General features: G+C 42.2%; 1 protein-coding gene across 1 annotated transcript in view; it reads left to right on the top strand.

The window, feature by feature from the left end:
* LOC121290467 (diacylglycerol kinase eta-like) overlaps positions 1-26,558 on the top strand; it is a 383,823-nt gene that overhangs the window by 211,628 nt on the left and 145,637 nt on the right. The window contains exons 8-10 of the mRNA XM_041210907.1: positions 12,731-12,893; positions 13,602-13,710; positions 20,632-20,771. Coding sequence (XP_041066841.1) covers positions 12,731-12,893; positions 13,602-13,710; positions 20,632-20,771 — 412 coding nt within the window. The remainder of the gene's footprint in view (positions 1-12,730; positions 12,894-13,601; positions 13,711-20,631; positions 20,772-26,558) is intronic.

The following is a 26,558-nucleotide window of genomic DNA, read 5'->3' as shown; positions in this document are numbered from 1 at the left end:
TCTTTATACTCTTTAAGGCCTCAGTAAAATAAACACATTAACTGAAAACTTAACAGGCCCGTAAAGGGGTACTGTAACATAAGAGTATAAAGAGAGTCAGTTACTGGGATAGTAGTTTGGAGGCAGAGATCTGTAGCGCTGCATCCTGTAAATAAACCTACTAACAAGGAAAAGATCAGTGTCAGTTTTCGTACTTCACCATCTGGCTTGCATTCATTTAAGAGCAAGCTTCCACAAACAGCAATTAGATTGGACACCCATGTGAAGAGCCTTGGGACGATGTACTATGTTCAAAGTGCTACATAATTGCAAGTTGCTTAATGGCCAGTGATGTTGGTTGAGAAATAGATGTTACTCAGGTTCTTTACATCCACTTGAGAGGGTAGACGGGTCCTTGGTATAAGTTTTCATTTGGAAGACACCTCTGACAGTGCAGCACTCCCTCAGTACAGTTCCGAAGAAGCATATTGACTGTTCTCTGTCCAAAGATGCTGCCAGACCTGCTGAGTATTTCCATCTGGGATGAACCCCAAAGAAAAACACTTGCCTGAGGTTTAATTTTTTTATTATTATTCATTTATAGGATGTGGGTGTCGCAGGCTAGACCAGCATTTATTGCCCATCCCTTATTGCCCCTGAGAAGGTGGTGGTGAGTTGCCTTCTTGAATCGCTGCAGTCCATGTGGTGTAAGTACACCCACAGTGCTATTAGGGAGAGAATTCCAGGATTTTGAGCCACCGACAGTGAAGAAACAATTATATATTCCCAAGTCAGGATGGTGAATGGCTTGGAGGGGAACTTCCAGGTGGTGATGTTCCCATGTATCTGCTGCCCTTGTCCTAGATGGTAGGGGTCGTGGGCTTGGAAGATGCTGCCAAAGAAACCTTGGTGAATTTCTGCAGTGCATCTTGTAGATGGTACACACTGCTGCCACCATTCGTTGGTGGTGGAGAGAGTGAATGCTTGTGGAAGGGGTGCCAATCAAGTGGGCTGCTTTGACCTGGATAGTGTCAAGCTTTTTGAGTGTTGTTGGAGCTGCACTCATCCAGCCAAGTGGAGAGTATTCCATCACGCTCCTAACTTGTGCCTTGTAGTTTTGGACAGGCTTTGGGGAGTCAGGATGCAAGTTACTTGCTGCAGAATTCCTACACTCTGACCTGCTCTTGTAGCCACAGTATTTATATGGCTGGTCCAAAACAAAAACAAAAACAGAATTACCTGGAAAAACTCAGCAGGTCTGGCAGCATTGGCGGAGAAGAAAAGAGTTAACGTTTCGAGTCCTCATGACCCTTCAACAGAACTTGAGTTCGAGTCCAAGAAAGAGATGAAATATAAGCTGGTTTAAGGTGTGTGTGGGGGGGGCAGAGAGAGAGAGAGAGAGAGAGGTGGAGTGGGGGTGTGGTTGTAGGGACAAACAAGCATTGATAGAAGCAGATCATCAAAAGATGTCAACAACAATAATACAAAAGAACACATAGGTGTTAAAGTTAAAGTTGGTGATACTATCTAAACGAATGTGCTAATTAAGAATGGATGGTAGGACACTCAAGGTATAGCTCTAGTGGGGGTGGGGAGAGCATAAAAGATGTAAAAAAAACCAAATAAAATAAATAAATATATATATTTTTTTGCTCTTTTTATAATGGAAATAGGTAGGAAAAGGAAAATCTATATAATTTATTGGAAAAAAAAGAGAAAAGGAAGGGGGAAACAGAAAGGGGGTGGGGATGGGGGAGGGAGCTCACGACCTAAAGTTGTTGAATTCAATATTCAGTCCAGATGGCTGTAAAGTGCCTAGTCGGAAGATGAGGTGTTGTTCCTCCAGTTTGTGTTGGGCTTCACTGGAACAATGCAGCAAGCCAAGGACAGACATGTGGGCAAGAGAGCAGGGTGGAGTGTTAAAATGGCAAGCGACAGGGAGGTTTGGGTCATTCTTGCAGACAGACCGCAGGTGTTCTGCAAAGCGGTCGCCCAGTTTACGTTTGGTCTCTCCAATGTAGAGGAGACCACATGGACGACCGCTTTGCAGAACACCTGCGGTCTGTCCGCAAGAATGACCCAAACCTCCCTGTCGCTTGCCATTTTAACACTCCACCCTGCTCTCTTGCCCACATGTCTGTCCTTGGCTTGCTGCATTGTTCCAGTGAAGCCCAACGCAAACTGGAGGGACAACATCTCATCTTCTGACTAGGCACTTTACAGCCATCCGGACTGAATATTGAATTCAACAACTTTAGGTCGTGAGCTCCCTCCCCCATCCCCACCCCCTTTCTGTTTCCCCCTTCCTTTTCTCTTTTTTTTCCAATAAATTATATAGATTTTCCTTTTCCCACCTATTTCCATTATAAAAAGAGAAAAAAAAAATTAGTTATTTATTTTGTTTATTTTTTTTTACATCTTTTATGCTCTCCCCACCCCCACTAGAGCTATACCTTGAGTGCCCTACCATCCATTCTTAATTAGCACATTCGTTTAGATAATATCACCAACTTTAACTTTAACACCTATGTGTTCTTTTGTATTATTGTTGTTGACATCTTTTGATGATCTGCTTCTATCAATGCTTGTTTGTCCCTACAACCACACCCCCACTCCACCTCTCTCTCTCTCTCTGCCCCCCCCACACACACCTTAAACCAGCTTATATTTCAACTCTTTCTTGGACTCGAACTCAAGTTCTGTCGAAGGGTCATGAGGACTCGAAACGTCAACTCTTTTCTTCTCCGCCGATGCTGCCAGACCTGCTGAGTTTTTCCAGGTAATTCTGTTTTTGTTTTTGATATGGCTGGTCCAGTTCAGTTTCTGGTCAAAGGTAACCCCCAGGATGTTGATAGTGGGGGATTCAGAGATGGTAATGCCATTGAATATCAAGGGCGATGGTTAGATACTGTCTTGTTGGAAATGGTCATTGCTCGTCACTTGTGTGGCACGAATTTTACTTGCCACTTGTCAGCCCAAGCCTGGATATTGGCCAGGTCTTGCTGCATTTGGACGTACAGTGTAAATGATGCGGAACATTGTGCATTGATCAGCAAGCATCACCGATTCTGACCTTATGGAAGGAAGGTCACTGATGAAGCAGCTAAAGATAATTGGGCTGAAGACACTCCCCTGAGGAATTCCTGCAGTGATGCCCTGGAACTGAGATAACTGACATCCAACAACCACAACCATCTTCCTTTGTGCTAGGTATGACTCCAACCAGTGGAGAGTTTTCCCACTGATTCCCATCAACTGCAGTTTTGTCAGGGCTCCTTGATGCCGCACTCAGTCAAATGCGGCCTTGATGTCAAGGGCAGTCGCTCTCCCCTCACCTCGGGAGTCAGAGATCAGGATCAGAGACTACAGTCCCCAGTAGGCCTCTAGTCATCTGCGCATGTGCTGGCTGTAGAATGGCTGCACATGTATAGTTCATGTTTCTTTTGAGTTTTCTGCTCATGTGCCGACCAGAGAATGGCCACACGTGCAGTTGGTGCATGTATACACCTTCAGGCCAGTAAATGGCCCTGCGCACATGCACAGTTTGTTTATTTTAGCTGGAAACTGTTCTTACGTGCCTGTGGAGAGGGAAAACATGGAAGAAAGTGAAACAGCACAAAAAAAGGTTAGGTGAACAAGAATGGAATGCCATTCGGCACAAAATGCCAGCAGAATCAGGACATGGGAGCTGCAGGGAGCAGGTCAGAACAAGAAAGAGTTCTCAGGAGGGCAATCAAATTAAGAGACAAGGACAGGAATCTGAAACATAAAGTAACATTTGCAATACATTTTAGCCTAATAAAGATCCTAGGGTCTTAAAAGAAGAGGCTGCAGAGAAGGGGATGCATTCGTTCTAACCTCCAAAAATTTCCTAGGTTATGGAAAAGTACCAATGGATTGGAAAACTGCAAGTGTAACACCTTCATTCAAGGAAGGAGGGAGATGGACAGCAGAAAACTACTGGCCAGTTAGTCTAACAGCTGTCATTCGGAAAATGCTGAATGCATTATTAATATAGAAAATAGAATCAGGAGGAGGTCATTTGGCCCTTTGAGCCTGCTCTGCCGTTCAACATGATTATGGCTGATCCTCTATCTCAACACTGTACCCCAGTGCTCTCCCCAAACCCCTTGATGCCTTTCAAGTCCAGAAATCTATCTATTTCCTTCTTAAATATATTCAGTGACTTGGCCTCCACAGCCCTCTGTGGTAGAGAATTTCACAGGTTCACCACCCTCTTGAGTGAGGAAGTTTCTCCTCATCTCAGTCCTAAATGGTCTACCCTGTATCCTGAGATTGTGACCTCTTGTTCTAGAACCCCCCCCACCAGCCAGAGAAAACATCATCCCTGCATCCAGTTTGTCCATTCTTGTCAGAATTTTATACATTTCAATGAGATCTCCTCTCATTCTTCTAAACTCCGGTGAATATAGGCCTAGTCGGCCCAATCGCTCCTCATAACGACAATCCTGCCATCCCAGGGAATCAGTCTAGTGAACCTTCGCTGCGCTCCCTCTATGGCAAGTGCATTCTTTCTTAGGTAAGGAGACCAGAACTGCACACAATACTCCAGGTGTGGTCTCACCAAGGCCCTGTACAGCTGCAGTAAGACATTCTTGCTCCTGTACTCAAGTCCTCTTGCAATGAAGCCCAACATACCATTTGCCTTCTTAACTGCTTGCTGCACCTGCATGCTTGCTTTCAGTGATTGGTGTACAATGATATCCAGGTCCCTTTGTACATCAACATTTCCCAATATATCACTACTTAAATAACACCCTGCCAATCTATTCTCCCTACCAAAGTGGATAACGTCACATTCGTCTATATTATAATGCATTTGCCATATATTTGCCCACTCACTCAACCTGTCTAACTTGCCTTGAAGCATCTTAACACCCTTCTCATCATTCACATTCTTACCAAGTTTCATGTCATCAGCAAACTTCGAAATATTACATTTGGTTCCCTCATCCAAATTATTGATATATATATTGTGAATAGCTGGGGCCCAAGCAAAGATCCATGCGGTACCCCACTTATCACCGCCTGCCACTCTGAAAAATATCCATTTATTCCTACTCTGTTTTCTGTCTGCTAACCAACTCTCAATCCATGCCAATATATTACCCCCAATCCCATGTACTTTAGTTTTACACACTAGCCTCTTTGGGATTTTATCAAAAGCTTTCTGAAAATCCAAATACACTACATCCACTGGTCCTTCCTTAACTATTCTGCTAGTTATGTCCCCAACGAACTTCAGTAGGTTTGTCAAACGTGATTTCCCTTTAATAAATCCATGTTGACTTTGTCTAGCCCCATTGATATTTTCTAAGTGCTCTGTTATCACATCCTTTATAATAGACCATAGCATTTTCTCTGCTATTGATGTTAGGCCAACCGGTCTGTAATTCCCTGTTTGCTCCCTCCCTCCTTTTTTAAATAATGGGGTTACATATGCCACCCTCCAAGCTGCTGGGATTGTTCCAGAATCTGCAGAATTTTGGAAGATGACATCCAACGCATCCACTATTTCCATGGCCACCTCCTTTAATACCCTGGGAAGTAGATTATCAGGTCCTGGGGATTTATCAGCTTTTAGTCCCATTAATTTCTCCAGCACTGTTGTTTTAGTAATACTAATTTCCTTTAATTCCTCCTCCTCACTAGACCCTTGGTTCCCTAGTATTTCTGGGAGGTTATTTATGTCTTCTTCCGTCAAGACAGAACTCAAGTAGTTATTTAATTGTCCTGCCATTTCCTTGTTTTCTATTATAAATTCTCCTGTTTCAGTCTGTAAGGGATCTACATTTAAATTCACTATTCTTTTTACATACTTATATAAGATTTTGCAGTCCACTTTTATGTTCCTTACAAGTTTACCCTCATACTCTACTTTTCCCCTCTTAATCAATCTCTTGGTCCTCTTTTGCTGAATTCTAAACTGCTCCCAATCCTCAGGTTTGCTACTTTTTCTAGCAACTTGATATGACTTCTCTTTGGATCTAATACTATCCTTAATTTCTTTTGTTAGCCACAGTTGTATGTATAACTGCTGCAATGCATGCATCTAATCCTTAAATATTAGTCATTGTCTATCCACTATCATGTCTTTTAATGAAGTTCCCCAATCTATCTTAGCCAACTCACGCCTCATACCTTCGTAGTTTCCTTTGTTAAGATTTACGACCCTATTTTCAGATCAGACAACTTCACTTTCCATCCTAATGAAGAATTCTGTTACATTATGGTTGCTATTCCCTAAAGGACCCCGCACAGCAAGATTATTAATTAACCCCTTCTCATTGCACAATACCAAATCTAGGATAGGCCGTTCCCTAGTCAGTTCCTCGACATACTGGTCTAAAAAAACCATCTCATACACACTCCAGGAAATCATTCGACAAGTATTATTGCTAATTTGATTTGCCCAGTCTATATGTAAAGTAAAGTCACCCATGATCACTGTAGCACCCTTGTTGCATGCATCTCTAATTTCCTGTTTAATGCCGTCCACTACCTTAGCACTACTGTTTGGAGGCCTATAGACAACTCCCACTAATGTTTTCTGCCCCTTGTTGCTTCTTAGCTCCACCTAGACTGACACTAAAACTAGATTTTCTGAGCCAATATCCTCTCTCACTATCACACTGATTTCATCCTTAACTAACAATGCCATTGCACCTCCTTCTCCTTTTTGCCGGTCCTTCCTAAATATCGAGTACCCTTGGATATTCAGTTCCCAGCCTTGCTCACCCTGCCGCCATGTCTCCGTAATCGCAATTATACCATACCCTTTTACATCTATTTGCACTGTTAATTTGTCTACCTTATTGCGAACACTCCATGCATTCAGATACAGTGCATTTAGACTTGTCTTATTAACATTTTTACACATTTTTTTGTACTATGGCCCTATTTGCTGCTGATCCCTGTTTCCTCTGCCTTCCACTTTTGCTTTCTACTTTTCTGCCTTTCATTTCTATCTTTGTTTCCCTCTCTTGTGTCTCAGGTTCCCACCCCCCTGCTAATCTAGTTTAAACCCTCTCTCACGGTACTAGCAAATTCCCCTGTGAGGATATTGGTCCCGGTCCTGCTTATGCAAGTCCCATCTTCCCCAGAGTCTGCCTCAGGAATCTAAACCCCTCCCTCCTACATCATCTCTCCAGCCACTATTCATCCGGTCTAGTCTCCTATTCCTGATCTCGCTAGCATGTGGCACTGGAGTAATCCTGAGATTACTACTTTTGAGCTCCTGCTTTTTAATTTATTTCTTAGCTCCATAAATTCTGCTTTCAGGACCTCACCCCCCTTTTTACCTATGTCATTGGTACCAATATGGATTACGACCTCTGGCTGTTCACCCTCCCTCTTCAGAATGTCATGCTGCTGCTCAGTGACATTCTTGACCCTGGCAGCAGGGAGGCAACATACCATCCTGGTATCATGTCTGCAGCTGCAGAAACGCTTATCTGTTCCCCTCATGATAGAATCCCCTATCACTATTCCTCTCCTGTTTTTTTTTTCTCTCACTCTGTGTAGCTGAGCCACTCGTGGTGCCATGGACTTGGCTCTTGCTGCCTTCCCCTGAGAAACCATCTCCTTCAGCAGTACCCAAAATGGAAAATCTGTTAGAGAGCGTGTGGACTAGGGGACTCCTGCCGAGTACTTTTACTCTGCCTGGTGGTCACTCGTTCCCTTTCTGCCTGCGTACTCTTTATCTGCGGTGTGATCTCACTGTACATGCTATCCTCGAAGATCACATCCTTGCAGATGCTGCACAGTGACTCCAAGTGCAGGTCCAGCTCCGAAACACAGATTTCAAGTAGCTACAGCTGGAGACACTTCCTATACACATGGTCGTCCTGGACACTGGAAGTGTCCCTGACTTCCCACATCGCACAGGAGGAACATTCCACTTGGCCAAGCTGCCCTGCCATGACTTACCCTTAAGTTACTTCCTTCAGATTAGAGAATATTAAGGACAGAAGAAATACTTATCAGGTCCTACTTACCAAGGCCGTCGCTCTTCTCATTGAGGAAAGGTAGAAAATGAAAGCACCACCTCCCCTCCCCCCCTTCACCAAACTCCAACTGAAACACACTAATACAGCCCAGAGCAACACTCCAGTGGAGACAAAAGCAGCACTGTATTTGGCTTTTATGCTCTCTGAATGTATCTTCTGAAAACCTGTTTAAGTCAGTTATCTAATTTATTAGCAGCAGCTGCAAGCAGAGCCTGTAATAACCCCTGTTTTAAAGCTGGACTAAATCTCACCTTCTCCCAACCCAAATAACAGCTTTTAGTTAGTTGTTAAATTAAAAAAGGATTAGGCTTTAGATAGAAATTGACCCGATAAAGCCCTTCTCTCACCAAACTTCAACTGAAGCACTCTAATGCAGCCTAAAGCAGCACTCCAGTGCAGACAAAAAAAAAGGGAAGTAGTAGCAGGACATGTAGAAAATCATAATATAATCAAGCACAGTCAACATGGTTTTGTGAAAGGCAACCCATGTTTGACAAATTTATTAGAGTTTTTTTGAGGATGTAACAAGCAGAGTAGATGAAGGGGAGCCAGTGTATTTGGATTTTTTAAATTCTGTAAGATGCCACATAAAAGGTTAATAAACAAGATAAGAGCTCATGGTGTTGGTGTGATATATTAGCATGGATAGAGGACTGGCTAATGAACAGGAAACAGAATTGGGGAATAAATGGATCATTTTCAGGTTGGTAAACAAGTGAAATGTTGCAGGGATCGGTGGTGGGGCATCAACTATTTGTGATCCATATTAATTCAAATGAAGGGTTAAGAGGGTATTGTAGCCAAATTTGCTGTTGATACAAAGATAGACAGGAAAGCAGGTTATGAGGTGGATACAAAGAGCCTGCAAAGGAATATAAGTTACGTGAATTGGCAAAAAATTGGCAGATGGAGTAGAACATGGGAAAATGTAAGGTTGTCTATTTTGGCAGGAAGAATAGAAAAGCAGAATATTCTTTAAATGAAGACTTTTTTTAATCCATTCATGGGATGTGGGCAACGCTGGCTAGGCCAGCATTTATTGCCCCATCCCTAATCGTCGTTGTTCAGAGGGCATTTAAGAGTCATCCACATTGCTGCAGCATGCTGTGTTACAGAGGGATCTGGTGTCCTTGTACATGAATCACAAAACTTTAGCATGCAGGGTACAGCAAGTAATTACAAAGGCAAATGGGAGATTTCGAACCACAACATCAGTGGTGAGGGGTGTGGTGGCTTGATACAGACTCAAAGGGCAGAATTCTACCCTTGATGGGCGGACAGGCCTGACCAACTCAGCAGCGGGCGGGCAGCCAATCCCCTCCGCTGAAATGGGTCCCTTCACCATTTTAAGTGGGCGGGCCAATTAAGGCCCCCCACCCCCAGATATTGCTGTTTTTCCAGCACTTTCAGGCTATGTTTTGGGTGACTACACTCCTTGAATGAAGAATTTTTTAAAACTAACCTTGGTAGGTTTTTAATCTGGTGGGAGAGGTATTAGTACACTTTGTGTAGTTGCTTACAGTAACCTGAAGTAGTTCCAATTAAACCAGTGTGATCGAGTTGTCATTTTCTACAGTCACTGCCCTTTTCATTATTGGCCACCATTGTTTAAATTTTCAAACTGTGGTCCCTGAACCGTTGGAAATTGAGATGAGTCTTTGAGTCCATCAGATTTGTTAATTTTTCTGCTCCCAATGACATCTAGTCTATTATTTAGGACTGAAGCAGCCCAGGTCCATATGTAGCAAGACCTGGCCAACATTCAGTCTTGGGCTGACAAGTGGCAAATAATATTTATGCCACACAAGAGCAATGACCATCTCCAACAAGAGAGAATCTGCCCATCGTCCCTTGGCGTTCAGTGGCATTACCATCACTGAATCCCCCACTATCAACATCTTGCGGGTTACCATTGACCAGAAACGGAACTGGACTAGCCATATAAATACTGTGGCTACGAGAGCAGGTCAGAGACTGGGAATTCTGTGGCGGGTAACTCACGTCCTGACTCTCCAAGGCCTGCCTGCCAACTACGAGGCACAAGTCAAGAGTGTGATACTGTCCACTTGTCTAGACGAGTACAGCTCCCACAACATTCAAGAAGCTTGACACCATCCAGGACAAAGCAGTCCATTTGATTTCCACCCCACCCACAAACATTTACTCCCTCCACCACTAACTCTCAGTGGCAGCAGTGTGTACCATCTACAAGATGCACTGCAGGAATTCACCAAGGCTCCTTAGATAGCACCTTCCAACCCATGACCTCTACTACCCAAAAGAACAAGGGCAGCAGACACATGAGAACACCACTGCCTGGAGGCTCCCCTCCAAGTCACTTGCCACCCTGACTTGAAAATATATCGCTGTTCCTTCGCTGTCGCTGCATCAAAATCCTGGAAATCCCTCCCTAACAGCACTGTGGGTGTACCTGCACCACATGGACTGCGGTGGTTTAAGAAGGCAGCTCATCACTGCCTTCTCAAGGGCAGTTAGGGATGGGTAATAAATATTGGCCTAGCCAGTGATGTCTGCACCTCATGAAAGAATAAAAATAAGGATCCCCTGGGAATGTGGTGGTATTTTCATGTGCGCCCAGACCTGCTCATGCCACACTGCTGGCTTTCTGTGATGTCATTTCCACCAATGTCTACCGGAATATGTCCAGCCACAGTTGGTAACCTTAGGGGATGGGCAGGAAAGTGGAGGTAAGGCCACAAACAGACCAGCCATGATCTTATTAACTGGCGGAGCAGGCTCGAGGTGCCAAATGGCCTACTCATGCACCTATCTGTTATACTCTTATTAATTAAAGTCATTTCATGGTCATAAAGAAAATAGCAAACTTTCCTTCATTGCAACACTGACTATACATGACTATTCCAGTGCTCTCCTGGCCAGCCCCCACCTTGCACTGCCCTAAACTTGGACTCATCCAAAATTCACCAGCTTGTCTGCTAACTCGCTCCCTGGCTCATTCACCCATCACCCCTATGCTTTCTGCCCTACTTTGGCTCCCCACCTAGCAGTGGCTCGATTTTCTTACTCTTGTGTTTAAATTTTTCCATGGTCTCAGCCCTTTCCATTTCTGTAACCTCCATTAGTCCTGCAATGCTCTGAGATATCTGAACTCCTCCATTCCTAGCCTCTTAAACATCCCCAGTTTCTGTCACTGCACCATCGGTGGAGATGTCTTCAGCAGCCTCGGCCCTTAGCTCTGGAAATCCCCCTGAAACATCTGTCACTAATTCCCTTTTTCAGACTCCTTAAGACTGACCCCACTGGCAAAGCTACTCATCACCTTCCCTCTTATATTCAGAAGTTTGGTAGCATCTGTGGTGAGAGAAGCAGAGTTAACATTTCAGTCTGTTACCTTTCATTGACCTGAAACATTAACTCTGTTTCTCTCTCCACAGCTGCTGAGAACCTTATCCATGCCTAGAATTGCTTATTTCAATGCATTCCTACCCAGTCTTCCCCATCTTCCTCCCTCCATAAATGTTAGCTCATCCAAAATCCTGCTGCCCGTATCCCAAGTCACACTCTGTCACTTTGACCCATTCCCCCACCGAGTTTGCTGATTTACATTGGCTCCCAAAAAGCATTGCCTTGATCTTAAAACTCTCATCCTTATTTTCGAATCCTTCTATGGTCTTGCCCCTCCCTACCTCTACCCTCTCCAGCCCTCTTGAGATATCTGTACTTCTCCAATTCTACCTGTTGTGCAATCCAAACTTTAAGTGCTTCACTTTTGATGGCCATACCTTCAGCTGTCTGTGCCTAAACTATGAAATTCCATCCCTAAACTTCTCTGCCTCTCTTCCCTCCTCTAAGACTTACCCCTTTGACTTTTCTTTTGGTTATCTAATGTCTCCTCATGTGGCTTGGTGTCACATTTTGTTTAATAAACTTCCTGCAAATAGTTTGGCTCATTTTACTACATTAAAAGCATTTATATAAATGCAAGTTGATGTTGCTTCCAATCCTGTTCGTACTTTCTAATCCCTAAACTGTGAATATTTGTTGGGAATTTTTTTTTAACAATCTTCTGTTGTCTGAGGCCACCTGGGCAGACATTTTATGACACTATGGTCTGCATCTCATAATGTCACTGGCCTGAGTATCTTACCTTGCTAAAGCTCAAAAGCACTTTCAAATATAAATTGTATCAATTCTCCCATCCATGATAAAACGATTGGCAATCCCACAATGTAGCCATCTTGCTGCAGTGCCAGACCAAGGGAATGCTGCATTGAGGAGATATCTTTCTGATGAAACGTTAAACCAATTCTGTCTGTTTTAATGTGATATATTTGAAGAAGAGCAGCGAGTTTCCCTGGTGTCCTGAGCAACAGCCCTCCTTCAGCCAAAACCACCCAATATGGAGCATTTATCTCGTTTGTTCATTGATAAACGTTGTTTTACATAGATTGGCTGCTGTATCAGCCTACATAACAACAGTAACTGCACTTCTAAGTACTTTGGTTGGAAAGCACTTTGAGAAGTGGTAAAGTGTTATGAAAATGATAAATAAATGTTTCTGGGACAAATCTGAACCATCTATAAATTGACCAACGTGGTGACATAGTAGACTACTTTTGGATGGGCTCTTTACAATAAGAGTACAGAATAGCTGCTAATCTTCTTGCTTCATAGTATTATGCCCATCTGTTAGAAGTTGTAGGATAGATTGAGTTTGATGTGCTGACTGTTTTCTACAGGTTTCTGGAAAGCCAGTTGCCCGCCATCTTGCGCCAGCCCACTTTTAGTCTTTGTCAACTCTAAGAGCGGAGACAATCAGGGAGTCAAGTTCCTCCGAAGGTTCAAGCAGTTATTAAATCCAGCTCAGGTCTTCGATCTCATGAACGGAGGGCCTCACCTTGGGTAAGGATGATTTTGAAAATATTTTCAGATGAACTGATGTAGAAGGGCAGAATTTTTGCAGGAGCCCAGCTTTGCTGACTGTGTCCAGAAGAATTTTGAAAAAGTTTGGAATGATTAAATGCCTCTTTGCACATGAAAGTCCATATCGTTCAAGATTACTGATTTGTTAGATTGGCAGCATGTAGTTGAATATAGATTTTTAAGAATAACCCTAGTTCCTATTTTGAACAAAGGATTTCAGTAGCATCCTGTTTTGGGTTTTCTCTGCTCCGGTTACTGGAACTGCCCTGATTGTGCACAGTGATTGCTTCCATGATGTGCATAGGAATAAGCTTTTCACATTGTGCAGCAGGGATGGCAACAGTCCCAGGTGTTTTCTGAAGAGGCTTAATTCTCAAAACAGCTTTGAAAACTTTTACTTCACATTGAGCAGGTTTTAATTGAACCTCTGCAATGCTATAGTATTGTAAGAGTTGGTCTTTCATTTAACAAAAATACTGTGCTGCTGGAAATTGGAAATAAAAACAAAACGCGGCAAATACTCAGCAGGTCTGGCACCATCTGTGAAGAGAGAAATAGAGTTAATGTTTCTGGTCATTTCAGATGACTTTTCGTTATCAAGCTGAAACGTTAACACAGGTCTGTTAGCTCTGTTGAGAATTTCTGCTTTGGTTTTTTTATGATCAGCTGTTTTCCTATTTTTTTCAGTTTACGATTGTTTCAAAAATTTGACAATTTCCGCATTCTGGTTTGTGGAGGAGATGGAAGTGTTGGATGGGTTTTATCTGAGATTGATAAATTAAACCTACACAAGCAGGTGAGAAACAGTCAAACAAACTAAGCACATAAGCCATTCCAGAAACCTCTCACAAAATGAATGCTATCAAAATGCATTTAGGCTATTTTTTAGGGATCTTATGAATTGGTCATTTCACATGTATGAATCCTAGCTGGCAGACACCTTTTTTAAATGCCTCATGCTACATACATACGAATTAGGAGCAGGAGTAGGCTGCTCGGCCCCTCGAACCTGCTGCATCATTCAATACGATCATGGCTGATCTGAATGTAACCTTAACCCCACATTCCTGCCTACCCCCAATAACCTCTCACCCCCTTGTTAATCAAGAATCTATCTAGCTCTGCTATAAAAATATTCAAAGATGCTGCTTCCACCACCTTTTGAAGAGTCCCAAAGACTCATGACCCTCTGAGATTAAAAAAAAATTTCTCCTCATCTCTGAGTGACCCCTTATTTTTAAACAGTGACCCCCAGTTCCAGACTCCCCCACAAGTGGAAACATCCTCTCCACATCCACCCTGTCAAGACCCCTCAGGATCTTAAAGGTTTCAACCAAGTCAGCTCTTTACTCTTCTAAATTCCAGTGGATACAAGCCTAACCTGCCCAACCTTTCCTCACAGAACAACCAGACCATTCCTGTTATTAGTCCAGTAAGCCTTCTCTGAACTGCTTCTAACACATTTACATCTTTCTTTAAATAAGGAGACCAGTACTGTATACAATACTCCGGATGTAGTTTCACCAGTGCATTGTACAGCTAATCATTAACCTCCCAACTTTTGTAATCAATTTCCCTCACAATAAATAGTAATATATTTGCTTCCCTAATTACTTGCTGTAACCGCATACTAGCCTTTTGTTATTCATGCACTAGGACACCAAGATCCCTCTAATCTCAGAGCTCTACAATCTCTCACCATGATTTCCCTTTCACAAAACCATGCTGATTCTGCCTGATTGCCTTGAATTTTTCAAAGTGCCTTGCTATAACATCTTTAATAATATCTTCCAACATTTTCCCTATGACAGATGTTAGGCTAACTGGCCTGTAGTTTCCTGCTTTCTGCCTCCCTTTTTGAATAAAGAAGCTATATTTGCTATTTTTCAATCTAATGGAATTTTCCCTGAACCTAGGGAATTTTGGAAAATTAAAATCAATGCACCAACTATCTCAGTAGCCATTTTTTTCAATACCAAAGAATGAAGTCCACCTGGACCCGGAGATTTGTCAGCCCACAGCCCCAACAATTTGCTCAATGCCACTTTGCTGGTGATTGCAATTTTGCCGAGTTCCTCCTTCCCCTTCATTTCCTGATTTACAGCTATTTCCAGATGTTACTTGCGTCCTCTATAATGAAGACCAAAGCAAAATACCTGTTTAATTAATCTGCCATCTCTCTACTTTCCATTATGAATATCCCAGATGCACTCTCTATAGGACCAACACTCACTTTCTTAATTCTTCTTTATTTAAATATCTATAGAAGCTCTTACTATCTGTCTTTATATTACTAGCTTGCTTCTTCTCGTATTCTAATTTTTCCCTCCTTACTAATCTTTTTGTCATTCTTTGCTGTTCTTTATATTCTTTTCAATCTTCTGACCTGCCAGCTGTCTTTGCACAATTATATGCTTGTAAATTTGATGCTGTCTTTAACTTTTTTAGTTAACCACAGATGGTGGGCCCTCCTAATAGGATTTTTATTTCTCGTTGGAATGTATCTATTCTGTGTATTCTGAAATATCCCTTTAAATGTCTGCCACAGAACCTCTATTGACCAATCCTTTAACCCCATTTACCAGTTCACTTTAGCTAGCTCTGCTTTCAAGCCCTCATAATTGTCCTTATTTAAGTTTAAAATACTAGTCTTGGACGCAATCGTTTCTCCCTCAAAATGAATGTAAAATTCAATCATAATATGATCTTTGCAACATGGGGTGCCTTCACTAGGAGGTAATCAATTATTCCTATCTCATTGTACAATACAACTCTGGTATAACCTGCTCTCTGGTTGGCTCCACAATGTGCTGTTCTAAGAAACTATCCCAAAAGCATTCTATGAACTCCTCATCTTCGCTACCTTTGCCTATCTGATTTTTCCAGCCTATATGTAGATTAAAATCCCCTATGTTTATTGCTGTACCTTTCTGAGAAGCTCCCATTATTTCTTTTATGCTCTGTCCTACTGTGTGGTTACAACTAGGGGGCCTGTACACCACTCCCACTCTGCTCTTGGCGAGCCTGGTCTCTGTAGGAAAACTAGGACAATGTTCAGCCTATGAAGTTCCATGTCGATCATAGCTGTGCTACGTGTGTTATCAATCAGCTGCAAATTGCCTGCCAATCCCATGTACATGATCCTGATGTTCCAACTTGCCAACTGAAGAGTTGACATCTTGCCTTTATCATTCTTCATCTCAACTCAAACTGCTTCCACATCCTGAACTTGTGTCATCCCTCTCTAATGTGCTAATACCATCATTAATTAACAGAGCCACACCCCCACCTTTTCCTTACTTTGAATGAAAAGACTTTAAGGGTTACATCCTAACTCTGTTGGACACCAGGTATTTGTCTGTATGACAGTCAGTGCTGTGTGTGTTGAGAATGCTGTTCAGAGAGTCAAGCCTGTGGTGGTGATCAGATCCAGCTGGTGCCAGTGCCCTGACCCTGGATGCCTCCAGGACACCTTGTGGCATGGTTGGTTCTGTAAGATGGTATTAGTCACACACAGCTTGTGGTAGCAGCAAAGCTCAAGTAGTCTCTATCCGTTCTCATTTATCTTTCCCAGGCCATGATGTCCAAGGCAGGAGGTCCATGCCTTCTGGACTGTGCTCACTCTTTGTTGAAATCCCCCAGTAGGTAAGGATGTTAAGAATTCTGCTGATAGAAGTGTCAAACTCAGCATAAAACTCGTCTTTCGCCTCTGTAGTGGAGCACAGCTTTGGAGCATAGATACCCATGAGGTTAACTGGCCCTGTTTGACTTGAGCGGATGGAGATAATACATTCTGTACCATTTTTGGGGTGGTTCTGTCATCAAGTGCACCGAGTTCCTCACAGTGAAGCCTATACCTTACTCATGTTTTCTCTGAACTCTTCCTTTGCTAGATGGACATATAATGTTTTTCTTTGTGTTCTGCTCTTGGCGAGCCTGGTCTCTGTAGGAAAACTATGACAATGTTCAGCCTATGAAGTTCCATGTCGATCATAGCTGTGCTACATGTGTTATCAATCAGCTGCAAATTGCCTGTCAATCCCATGTACATGATCCTGATGCTCCAACTTGCCAACTGAAGAGTTGACATCTTTTTTTCATTTGTTTTGTTTGTTCGCCTGGTGCAATGGATTCTGTCCACTTGTTCAGCAGAGACTCTAAGCTCCAAGCTCCAGATGGTCCATGATGGGTCAGCACATTACTAATCAAGGGCTACCCAACTTGAGATGGGTGGTAGCTGACCAGTGGGACTCAGTGGTCCCTCCCACCATCGGAGCCAGCCTGTAGCAGCCACTCTTCATGCCAATCGAGTTGGGCTTACCACTAGTAACTGCTGTCTCCCGTGTTGTGTTAATGTTCTTCAGTGAAATTGCAATGTTCTATCCAGGGCACATGCCTGAGCAGAATTTACTGAGGGCCTGGGCTGCTCAACATCAGGGTCTCTCTCTCAACCTCCCCAGTTGAGTCCAAAGAAATGCAAAGCACTATATTTGGCACCTGCTTGGTTGCAGGAGTTGTCGGAAAGATGATATATTTAGACATGAGTCTGCCTTTAGGTTGCACTCCAGATTTTTTGTCAGGTTTTACTTCCTTAACCTTCAACTCTCCTGAGCTAACCTTCAACTCTCCTGAACTATCCACAAAACATCCATAGCAGGCAGTTTGGTTCGTGAGTGTCAGGGCATGTCCACATGCACACTGCATGTCTGGCAGCCAAACCTCTGAACTTTATCCTGGAGCCTCGAGGACCCAGTTTCTGTGCATCACCACGAGTAGGTACTGCTGAGGACTTGCTGATGGAGAAGCTGTGTACTGACAGGGAGAGACTTACACGTTTGTCTCTCTTTCGCATTGCTGTTAGCCAGAATTGTCAGCTGAAAATGAGAAGCAAACTAGCACACAAGTGGAAAACATGCAAACTCTCTTCCCCCACCCAATAGACGCATCAAATCAACCTGATGGACAAATAATGGCAAGCAAAGTGGTAAACATAGTTTTCCAAATAATCTGTCCCTTATGAATAGATCAATCCCATCTATACAACTTATCAAATCCCTCAATCCCTTTTCCTGCACAAAAACATCTCATTGTCTTTCATTTCAATAATCTTTCTGTGTAATCTTTATCACCACTCTGTGTGGCAGATTTCCATCTCCCACGCTGCTACTGATTTTTCCCCATTAGGTCATTCTCTGTCTCTTCCAGAACTCATTAGCTTGTCCAGTCACTCCATACTCTCATTATTGTATCATCACTTATCCACATTTAATTACTACACATTGGCCCAGTTAGCCAAGAGATCCAAGCTCATATCCATTGTTTCCCATTGCCAGCCCTGCATCCTGTTTGATATCATTCACTGATTTGGACTGCTTCATATATCATCGTCCAAATTAGTAATACGTTAAAAATGATAAGGTCAGAAGTGGGGATGTTCACTGATGATTGCACAGTGTTCAGTAAAATTAGAAATCCTCAAATACTGAAGCAGTCCGTGTCCACGTGCAGCAATAGACAATATTCAGGCTTGGAATGACAAGTGGCGAGTAACGTGCACATCACACAAATGCCAGGCAATGAGCAAGAGAGACTCCAGCCACCTCTCCTTGACATTCAATGGCATTATTGTCACTCAGTCTGCCACTATCAACATCCTGGCGGGTTACCATTGACCAGAAACTGAACTGGACTAGCCATATAAATACTGTGGCTACAAGAGCAGGTCAGAGACTGGGAATTCTGCAGAGAGTACCTCGCCTCCTGACTCCACAAAGCCTGTCCACCATCTGTCCATCACAGGCACAAGTCAAGAGTGTGATAGAACACTTTCCACTTGCCTGGATGAGTTCAACTCCAACAACACTCAAGAAGCTCAACACCATCCAGGACAAAGCAGTCTGCTTGACTGGAACCCCATCCACCACATTAAACATCTTAAACATTCAATCCCTCCACCACTGGTGTGCCATGTTTGGAATATGTACTGTTCATGAAATGCACTTCAGCAACTTGGCAAAGCTTCTTCGACGGCAGCTTTCAAATCTAGGACCTTTACCACCTGTAAGAACAATAGTAGCAGACACCCATGAACACCACCATCTGCAAGATCTCCTCACACATATCATCCTGACTTAGAAATATATCGCCGTTCCTTCGCTGTCACTGGGTCAAAATCCTGGAACTCCCTCCCAAACAGCACATTGAATGTACCTACACCACATGGACTGCAGCGGTTCAAGACAGCGGCTCACCACCACCTTCTCAAGGGCAATTAGGGATAGACAACAAATGCTGGCCTTGCCAGTGACAGCCACATCCCATGAACAAATAAATGAAATAAACAAAGAAACAGACCCTCAAATGGATTATAGCTTCTTTCTAGTTTCAAAAACATTCCATTGATCCTGAATGTAAGTGACCTGTTTTTGAGACAGTTTTCCATTCAATGAAATTCTTTACATCTGGTTAAAATATAAAATCCCAGAATCAATGTGGAACCATATGAAACATTGATGTATACATTAACTACATCCTGGTCCATTATTAACAATGTCACCCTAAGACTGCAGGTTGCTTAAATGTAAGTTACTGTTCCTGAAATTGTGTTGTGTTTTATCAATGTATCCTTGGCCAAGTCTTTATTGATTAGATCTCACAAGATCATTTCCAAAAGCTTCCCTAGAACAGAAGTTAAACTAACGTTTCAATGACTGCAGATATGTCTCTTGAACATTTTGTCCAATTATGTGTTTATATTAGTCGCAGCCAATCTCGTTTGAATTTACTAAATTTACAGCAATGTCACTCGAATGTTCACCAACTTCAGGCCTCATTTAGTTTAAGGTTAAAAGGTGCAAGTTCTCTGAGGGGACACTTGGCCTAATTTAAGAGCTGTTTATAACCATATCATCCTTTGTTATTTGCTTACTTGTACTCTTAAGCTCCTTGCCACCATTCTTGGACATCTGTTATTTTATTTGTCTGCTATTTTCCTCCTCTTCCTGGGTTAATGTAAACTAGCCACTTAATAATTCTTTGTTCCCAGATTCCAACTTTTCATCAGAAAGTGAAATGAAAAAAACTTCATCCTTTTCTACATAAAGTTTTGACAAACCTTCTGTGCTCTCATTAACCTTAAATTCAGTGTTTCACTTGGCTTCTTTTTTGTCTCCATTGGCTTGACCTCCTAATCCTGCTATTTACTGGATTCCTTGCACTTCTATTGCCTCTCCCAAACATTCATTTTTATGTCCCTACTTAATGACCTTAACCTCTTTAGCCCTGTTTTATGACTTGAATAAAATTAATTTTGATTGCAGCCTCAGCTGTCATTCCTTACTGCTTATTATTTTTCATAATCCCGAGTATTCTTGTGCTTCATTTAATCTATTTGAAAGCAATTTAATCCTTCCTCAAAATTGGTCTTTTGAAGTCCAATATTTTTTCTTGCTGTGCCTTTTGCATATTGGTGGGAGCACTGGAGTTCAGCAGTCAGCTTCAGCATAACATTGGTGAATGCTCAAGAGGAAGTTTTCTTGGCTAGATATGGTGTGCTGCATAGAAAAATCCAAGAAAGGAAAGGGAAGAAAATATGTAACCGAAGTTGTGTCTGCAAAATAAGTGCAAAGTGAAAAGATATTTTTTAATTAAAATGCATGAAGTTGTTCAAGGAATTCATTTTTATAGCTGCTAATGCCCAGATCATGCTACTTTACAGTGCCAGCTTGGAGTCTTGCCACTGGGAACAGGAAATGACCTGGCACGGGTCCTCGGTTGGGGTGGCTCATGTGATGATGATACACAACTTCCACAGATTCTCGAAAAATTGGAACGGGCCAGCACCAAAATGTTGGACAGGTAAGTGCATGTGTTATTGACAATAAGGACTAATAGACGATGTGTTGGTGGAAAGCAAGAGATAATGTGATGATAGGACCTCCATGTGAGCTGTGGTGCTGAGGATCTGGTAAGGGAATTAGTTGTGGGAATCTAACAGGATGTGTAGTGGTGCAGTCACTTAGCTATTATCTAATGAACAGTGTTTGACTGGTGGTTCTGCTTAATGATAAGATTTCAAGGTGTATCAATTTATAATAACTATTGCTCACAAAATCCAGGGGGGATATTGAAACTTCCCATTTTTAACAGGAAGTACCTTTAAGTTAACCTTGGCCTTTGAGCCTGTTGTTTATTATCATGTTTGAACTTCTCAATTAGATTACTATCTGTAATAATTGCTTCATTTTTATTACCTATGTTTTCAGTGCTCTTAGTGTAAAGTTTGCAAATGGGATAGCGTTTGAATTTAGCGTTTTTTTGCAGTGAAGTAATAATTATAGAATCAAGCATAATGAACTCCTCATAACCAGAGCTGAATAACCAGTCACGGATTAAATTTATACATTTGAGTAGGACATTGATCAAGACACAAGAGATAAGAGATGCTGATTGTTACAATGAGCACATAACACACAGATTGCCAAGTAGACTAAATCAGGGTAAACTTTACAACTGAATACTCTGCATTTTGTGGCAAGAGTGTATCTGAGGAGTTTGAGCACAGATGACAGAGTTCATGAGTAGGAAGTGGGTCTTTTATTGATTAATTTAAGATACAATTCGAACTTGTTAGGTGCAATTTCTGTATGTTGTACTAACCATCCACCTTAAAACCAGATCCAGAAATTTCCTCCTGTTAGTTCTAGCAATCCATTAGAAAGGAAAAAAGGACTTCCATCTGGATAGTTTCATGACCTCTGGATGTCTCAAAGCACTTCACAATCAATAAAATACTTATAAAGTGTGCTCAATGATGTGCTGTCCAGGAAATGTGCAACCAATTTGCACACAGCAAGGTCCTGTATACAACAATTAAGTAATGACCAGATAATCTCTTTTAAATTGATAATCCCTCATCATTAATTTTCAAATGAGAGGAAGTAATCTATTCCATATTCAACTTATCAAATATGCCCCTACCTTTAAAACCTCTACTGTGTTCTAATTGCCTGCATGCTTTCTTCTTGGAGATGATATCAGGAAGCACTTTGCCACACATAAGGGAGTGGAAATCTTAAACTCTCTCCCCATCGAATTGGTGAGACTGGGAGACAATTGCAAATTTCACAACTTTTATTGACAAGATTTTTGTGAGGTAAGTATATTAAGTATTCTGGGATGAAGGTCGATAGATGAAGTTAACATACATACCAGCCATGATTTAACTGAATGTTGAAATAGGCCCTTGACATGCTAGTTGGAAATTCTGCCAATGGCTTCTCCACTACTGTCCACCGCAAACTGACCTTCAGTCAATATACACATTGGGATTCCACATGCTATAAGATTAGCCTTATTAACAGTCTTGTAAACAGGGTGCTAGCCATTTGCTCACCTTGCAAGTTTGATGCAGAAATAGAACACATCAAAGCTATCCTGTGGGACAGTGGCTATCCTGATCAGATCATCGCTTGCTGTGTATAACAAACTCTCATATGGGCCAATGGCCACCACTTTTGGGCCCGAAAAGTGACCAATCTACTTAAAATTACCCTGGGAAGGTAAAGTATCTCAGAAATAGAAACAACAGGTTAAGCAAGCCATTTTACACTGCCCCTAGACAGTAACCACACAAGTGGTATTTTCCACTAACAGGGGGCTGTCATCAGTCCAAAAAGTTGTTCTGCCTACCATACAATTAGCAATGTATTGTGAGATTTTCAGGGCTGGTGTGATGCCAGCTGTGTTAGCCGTACTGATTGAATCAGATAAAATGTTCCTTTGGTTTTTCATAATAGGCAGAGTACAGACCACACTCAAAATGCCCATGCTTGCAAAACCCAAAACAAAACATCTACTGTTAGATATTATTTAGCGATTGAGCAACACTTGCTGAACAATCCTGAGTGCACTAATAGCTACACTAACAACCTTTTTAAGATCATCAGTTAAGCTCGTAACTTACACTTGCTAGAAGTGACATACGGTGCTGCAAACAAAAGGAATATGGGAGCTTGGGGAGCCTATAGCTCTCCATTGCTTTGTTCATGGCAACACCTCAGCCAATTAGAGTTGGCTTGCCAGCCAATCGGCATCCTTTTCTCATGTAGTATAAATTGTGATCCTTTGAAATTTGGTATTTTACATTTGTCGTAAGAACATAAGAAATATGAATAGGAGTTTGCCATTCAGCACCTTGAGCCTACTCTGCCAGTCAATGAGATCATGGCTGATTTGATTGTGACATTCACACCACTTTCCTGCCTGTCCACCATAATCCTCGATTCTGTTGTCAATCAAAAATCTGTCTAATTCAGCCTTGGATATAGTCAATGATCATCCTCAATTGCTCGCTGGGGAAGAGATTTCCAAACACTAATGATCCTCTGAGAGAATAAATTTCTCCTCATCTCCATCTTAAATGAGAGACCAGTTATTTTGAAATTGTGCCCTGTAGTCCTAGATTTCCCCACAAGGGGAAACATCCTCTCAGCATCCACTCCATCAAGCCTCCTCAGAATCTGGTGTTTCAATAAGATCATCTCTCATTCTTCTAAACTCCATGATTATAGGTCCAAGCTGCTCAACCTTCCCTCATAAGAAAACACCTTCATCAGGAACAGCCGAGTGAACCTTCTCTGAACTGCTTCCAAAAGAAATATATCCCTCCTGATTGTATTATGATTTTCTAATTGTCCTGCTACTACCTCCTTAATAATAGATTCCGGCATTTCCCCTATGACAGATGTTAGGCTAACTGGCCTGTCATTTCCTACCATAATAAAAACAAAAAATACTGGAAATACTCAGGTCAGGCAGCATCTGTGCAGAGAAGCAGTTAATGTTTCAGATCAATGACCTTTCATCAAAACCCAGTTCCGGTAGGTTCTGGAATGTACCATTCTAAGACACTGTCTCGAATACACTACATGAACTCATTCAACAGGCTGTCATTGCCAATATGATGTGTCCTATTGATGTGAAGATTGAAGTCACCCACAATTATTGTAGTTCCTTGTTATAAGCCCCAATTATTTTGTGGTGTGTACTCTGTCGTAGAGCATAGCTACTGTTAGGGCCCTATAAACTACTCCCACCAATGACTACTTTCCTTGGCTATTTCTTAACTTCAGTCAAATTGATTCTACATCTTATCTTCTAAACCAAGATTATTTATCATTATTGCACGGATCTCATTATTTATTAACAAAGCTACGCCACCTTCTTTTCCTTTCTTCCTATCCTTTCAAAATGCCAAATACCCTTGGAAATTCAGGTCCCAGCCTTGATTGCCTTGCAGCCATGGGTGGAATTGATCCAGATTTGCACTAATTGCAGTAGCAGGTGGGTTACTCGTCAGCTGTGATGGCAGGTTTTCATGCTGTATCGTCCCAAACCTGCCACATTATTTGTGCATTCCCAGGAAACACGCTGTTTCCATGGCGGGCAAGCTCCAATTCGCCCATCACACTGCTGCTTCATCATGCCAGGCACCACATTTAAAGTACTGCCATGCTCAGTACTTCTAGCCCAGAACTGCAGCAAAGAAGACATGGCTCTGAAAGGCAAGAAGACTGCAGCCCTCAAGTGCTCTTTGGATGCAATGGAGGCCCACTGTGATGTCCCCTACCCCTGGTCTGGCTGCAGGAGGGGCAGCAACACTATCACTACTTGATGGGTGATGGCAGCGGTGATCAATGCCAATGCTGCACAGGAGGTTGGCCATCCAATACAGGTAGAGAATGAATGATCTCATCTGTGCAACTGGGGTATGGCTACCATCTCATCACTCTCAACTCACACACTCAAGCCCATCACACATTCACTGGCATCTCATTCACTGCCAACTCAAGGGACATCACCACCCATTCTTACACACAGCCTCACATCTCCATCTGGCCTCATCTCCTCTGGAGATTGCCTCCTCAGCGGAGATGAATCCGGCGGGCAGGCCTTATAATGATATACTGATGTATTACATTAAGGTTCCCAACGTCCGATGGCAGGGAACGCGGCCTGCCATCGGTGGGCTGAGCAGACAATGGTGAAGTGGTTTCACGCTGTTGTGAAACCGATTGGCCAACACACCCGACACCGGCGGGCACTGAAAATTCTGGCCCATGTCTCTGTAATGGCTATTATATCATACTCCATTATTTTTATTTGTGCTATCAGTTCATCTATTTTGTTATGCATTCAGATAAGGACCTTTCAATTCGATCTCTTTACTGTTTGCTTACTTTGACCTTGTTTACTGGCACACACTTATGTTTGTCTGCTCTGCCCCTTCCTGTCACACTCAGGTTATCATTACCTTTATTATTAACCCGCACTACTTCCTTGCCTTTCCCTTTCACATTCCAAATCTCCCCTCATGTGACCACCACCCGTGCCCACCCCCCCCCCCCCCTTCAGCAACTTGTTTCTCTTTTCAGAAACGTTTATTTTATAACATTACAAACTGTATACATTTCACAGGTACAATAAAAGCATATGCCATAATGAATTAACTACAGCACTTCATGTTGAAATTCTATGAAATCACTTTGATCATGACCTGAATGACAACACTTCATCCCGATAGCTTGTTATATAACATCATCACCTGGATCTTCATCATCATCGTCTTGATAGTACTGGTAACTTCAGCATCATCATTCCATAAGTAATCATCCTTGATTTTTTGCCACTATTCGGATCAAGTTCATTCCACATGTTTCTGACCTTTTGACACAATGTTGTTAGTGAGAGTGCTCACACATTTCTGTCCTTAGCGAATGTTTATTCACCTCCCAACATCCGATTGTTCTACACCTTTCGAATACTCTCCTTGATAGGTTTATTTAGACACACACCCAAGAGCTGAACAACACTCATAAAGCCACTGGGAATAACTGCCATGTCAGTGTTGGTTAATCATGCATCATGTACTACATCGTCAATGAGGTGGGATTTGAACATGTCTCAGATGAACAAACCTTTTTCCTTTGTGTAATCTTCCTGGTCTCAAATTCCACACTTCTTGGATCTATTTCTTGCAGCCGCCTTCATCCAGCCTTTCTTGTAAACATAGATGGACACCTTTCTGAAATTTCTCTGTGGGGAGGAATTTGTGCTTAAATATCAACATCGGTTTTAGTTTTGCGTCATTCGCCATACAAGAAGGAACAACTATGAACCTCGTCGTATTGTGGTTGGTTTTTTTACCAATCTTTGTAACAGTCTTGTTTGCTGGCATGTCGAAGTTCATCGGTATTTCATCCATATTTCCAGTGCTGGGCCAATCAATACACGTTCCTCTGTCGATGTCAGATGACAAATCGGTGGAATTTGATTATTTTATTGTTTTTAGGCTGTGGATGTGAAATTTTTGTTGACTGACAGAGTACTAAATGTGACTGACAGAGTGCTTTTACATGAACCTTGTGCACCAGCAGCACTGGCCTTGAATCTGGAAAACCATCTTCTCTAAGGGCAGTGAATTCAGTGGCTTTATGGGTGATAATGGAATGACCATTTTGCTGATGCTCATTCTGCCACGTCTTTCTCCAGGTGAGGTCATTTGCTTGGTCTTCCTCTCCGGCCCATTTATTTCCCAGCATCTTTTCTAGTTTATTAGATATCTTTCTTCAGTCTCTAATTGTT

The sequence above is a fragment of the Carcharodon carcharias genome, chromosome 18 (assembly GCF_017639515.1).
Source record: "Carcharodon carcharias isolate sCarCar2 chromosome 18, sCarCar2.pri, whole genome shotgun sequence".
NCBI lineage: Eukaryota > Metazoa > Chordata > Chondrichthyes > Lamniformes > Lamnidae > Carcharodon > Carcharodon carcharias.
Note: the sequence above shows the minus strand (reverse complement) of the source record. Positions and strands in the feature narration are given on the sequence as shown.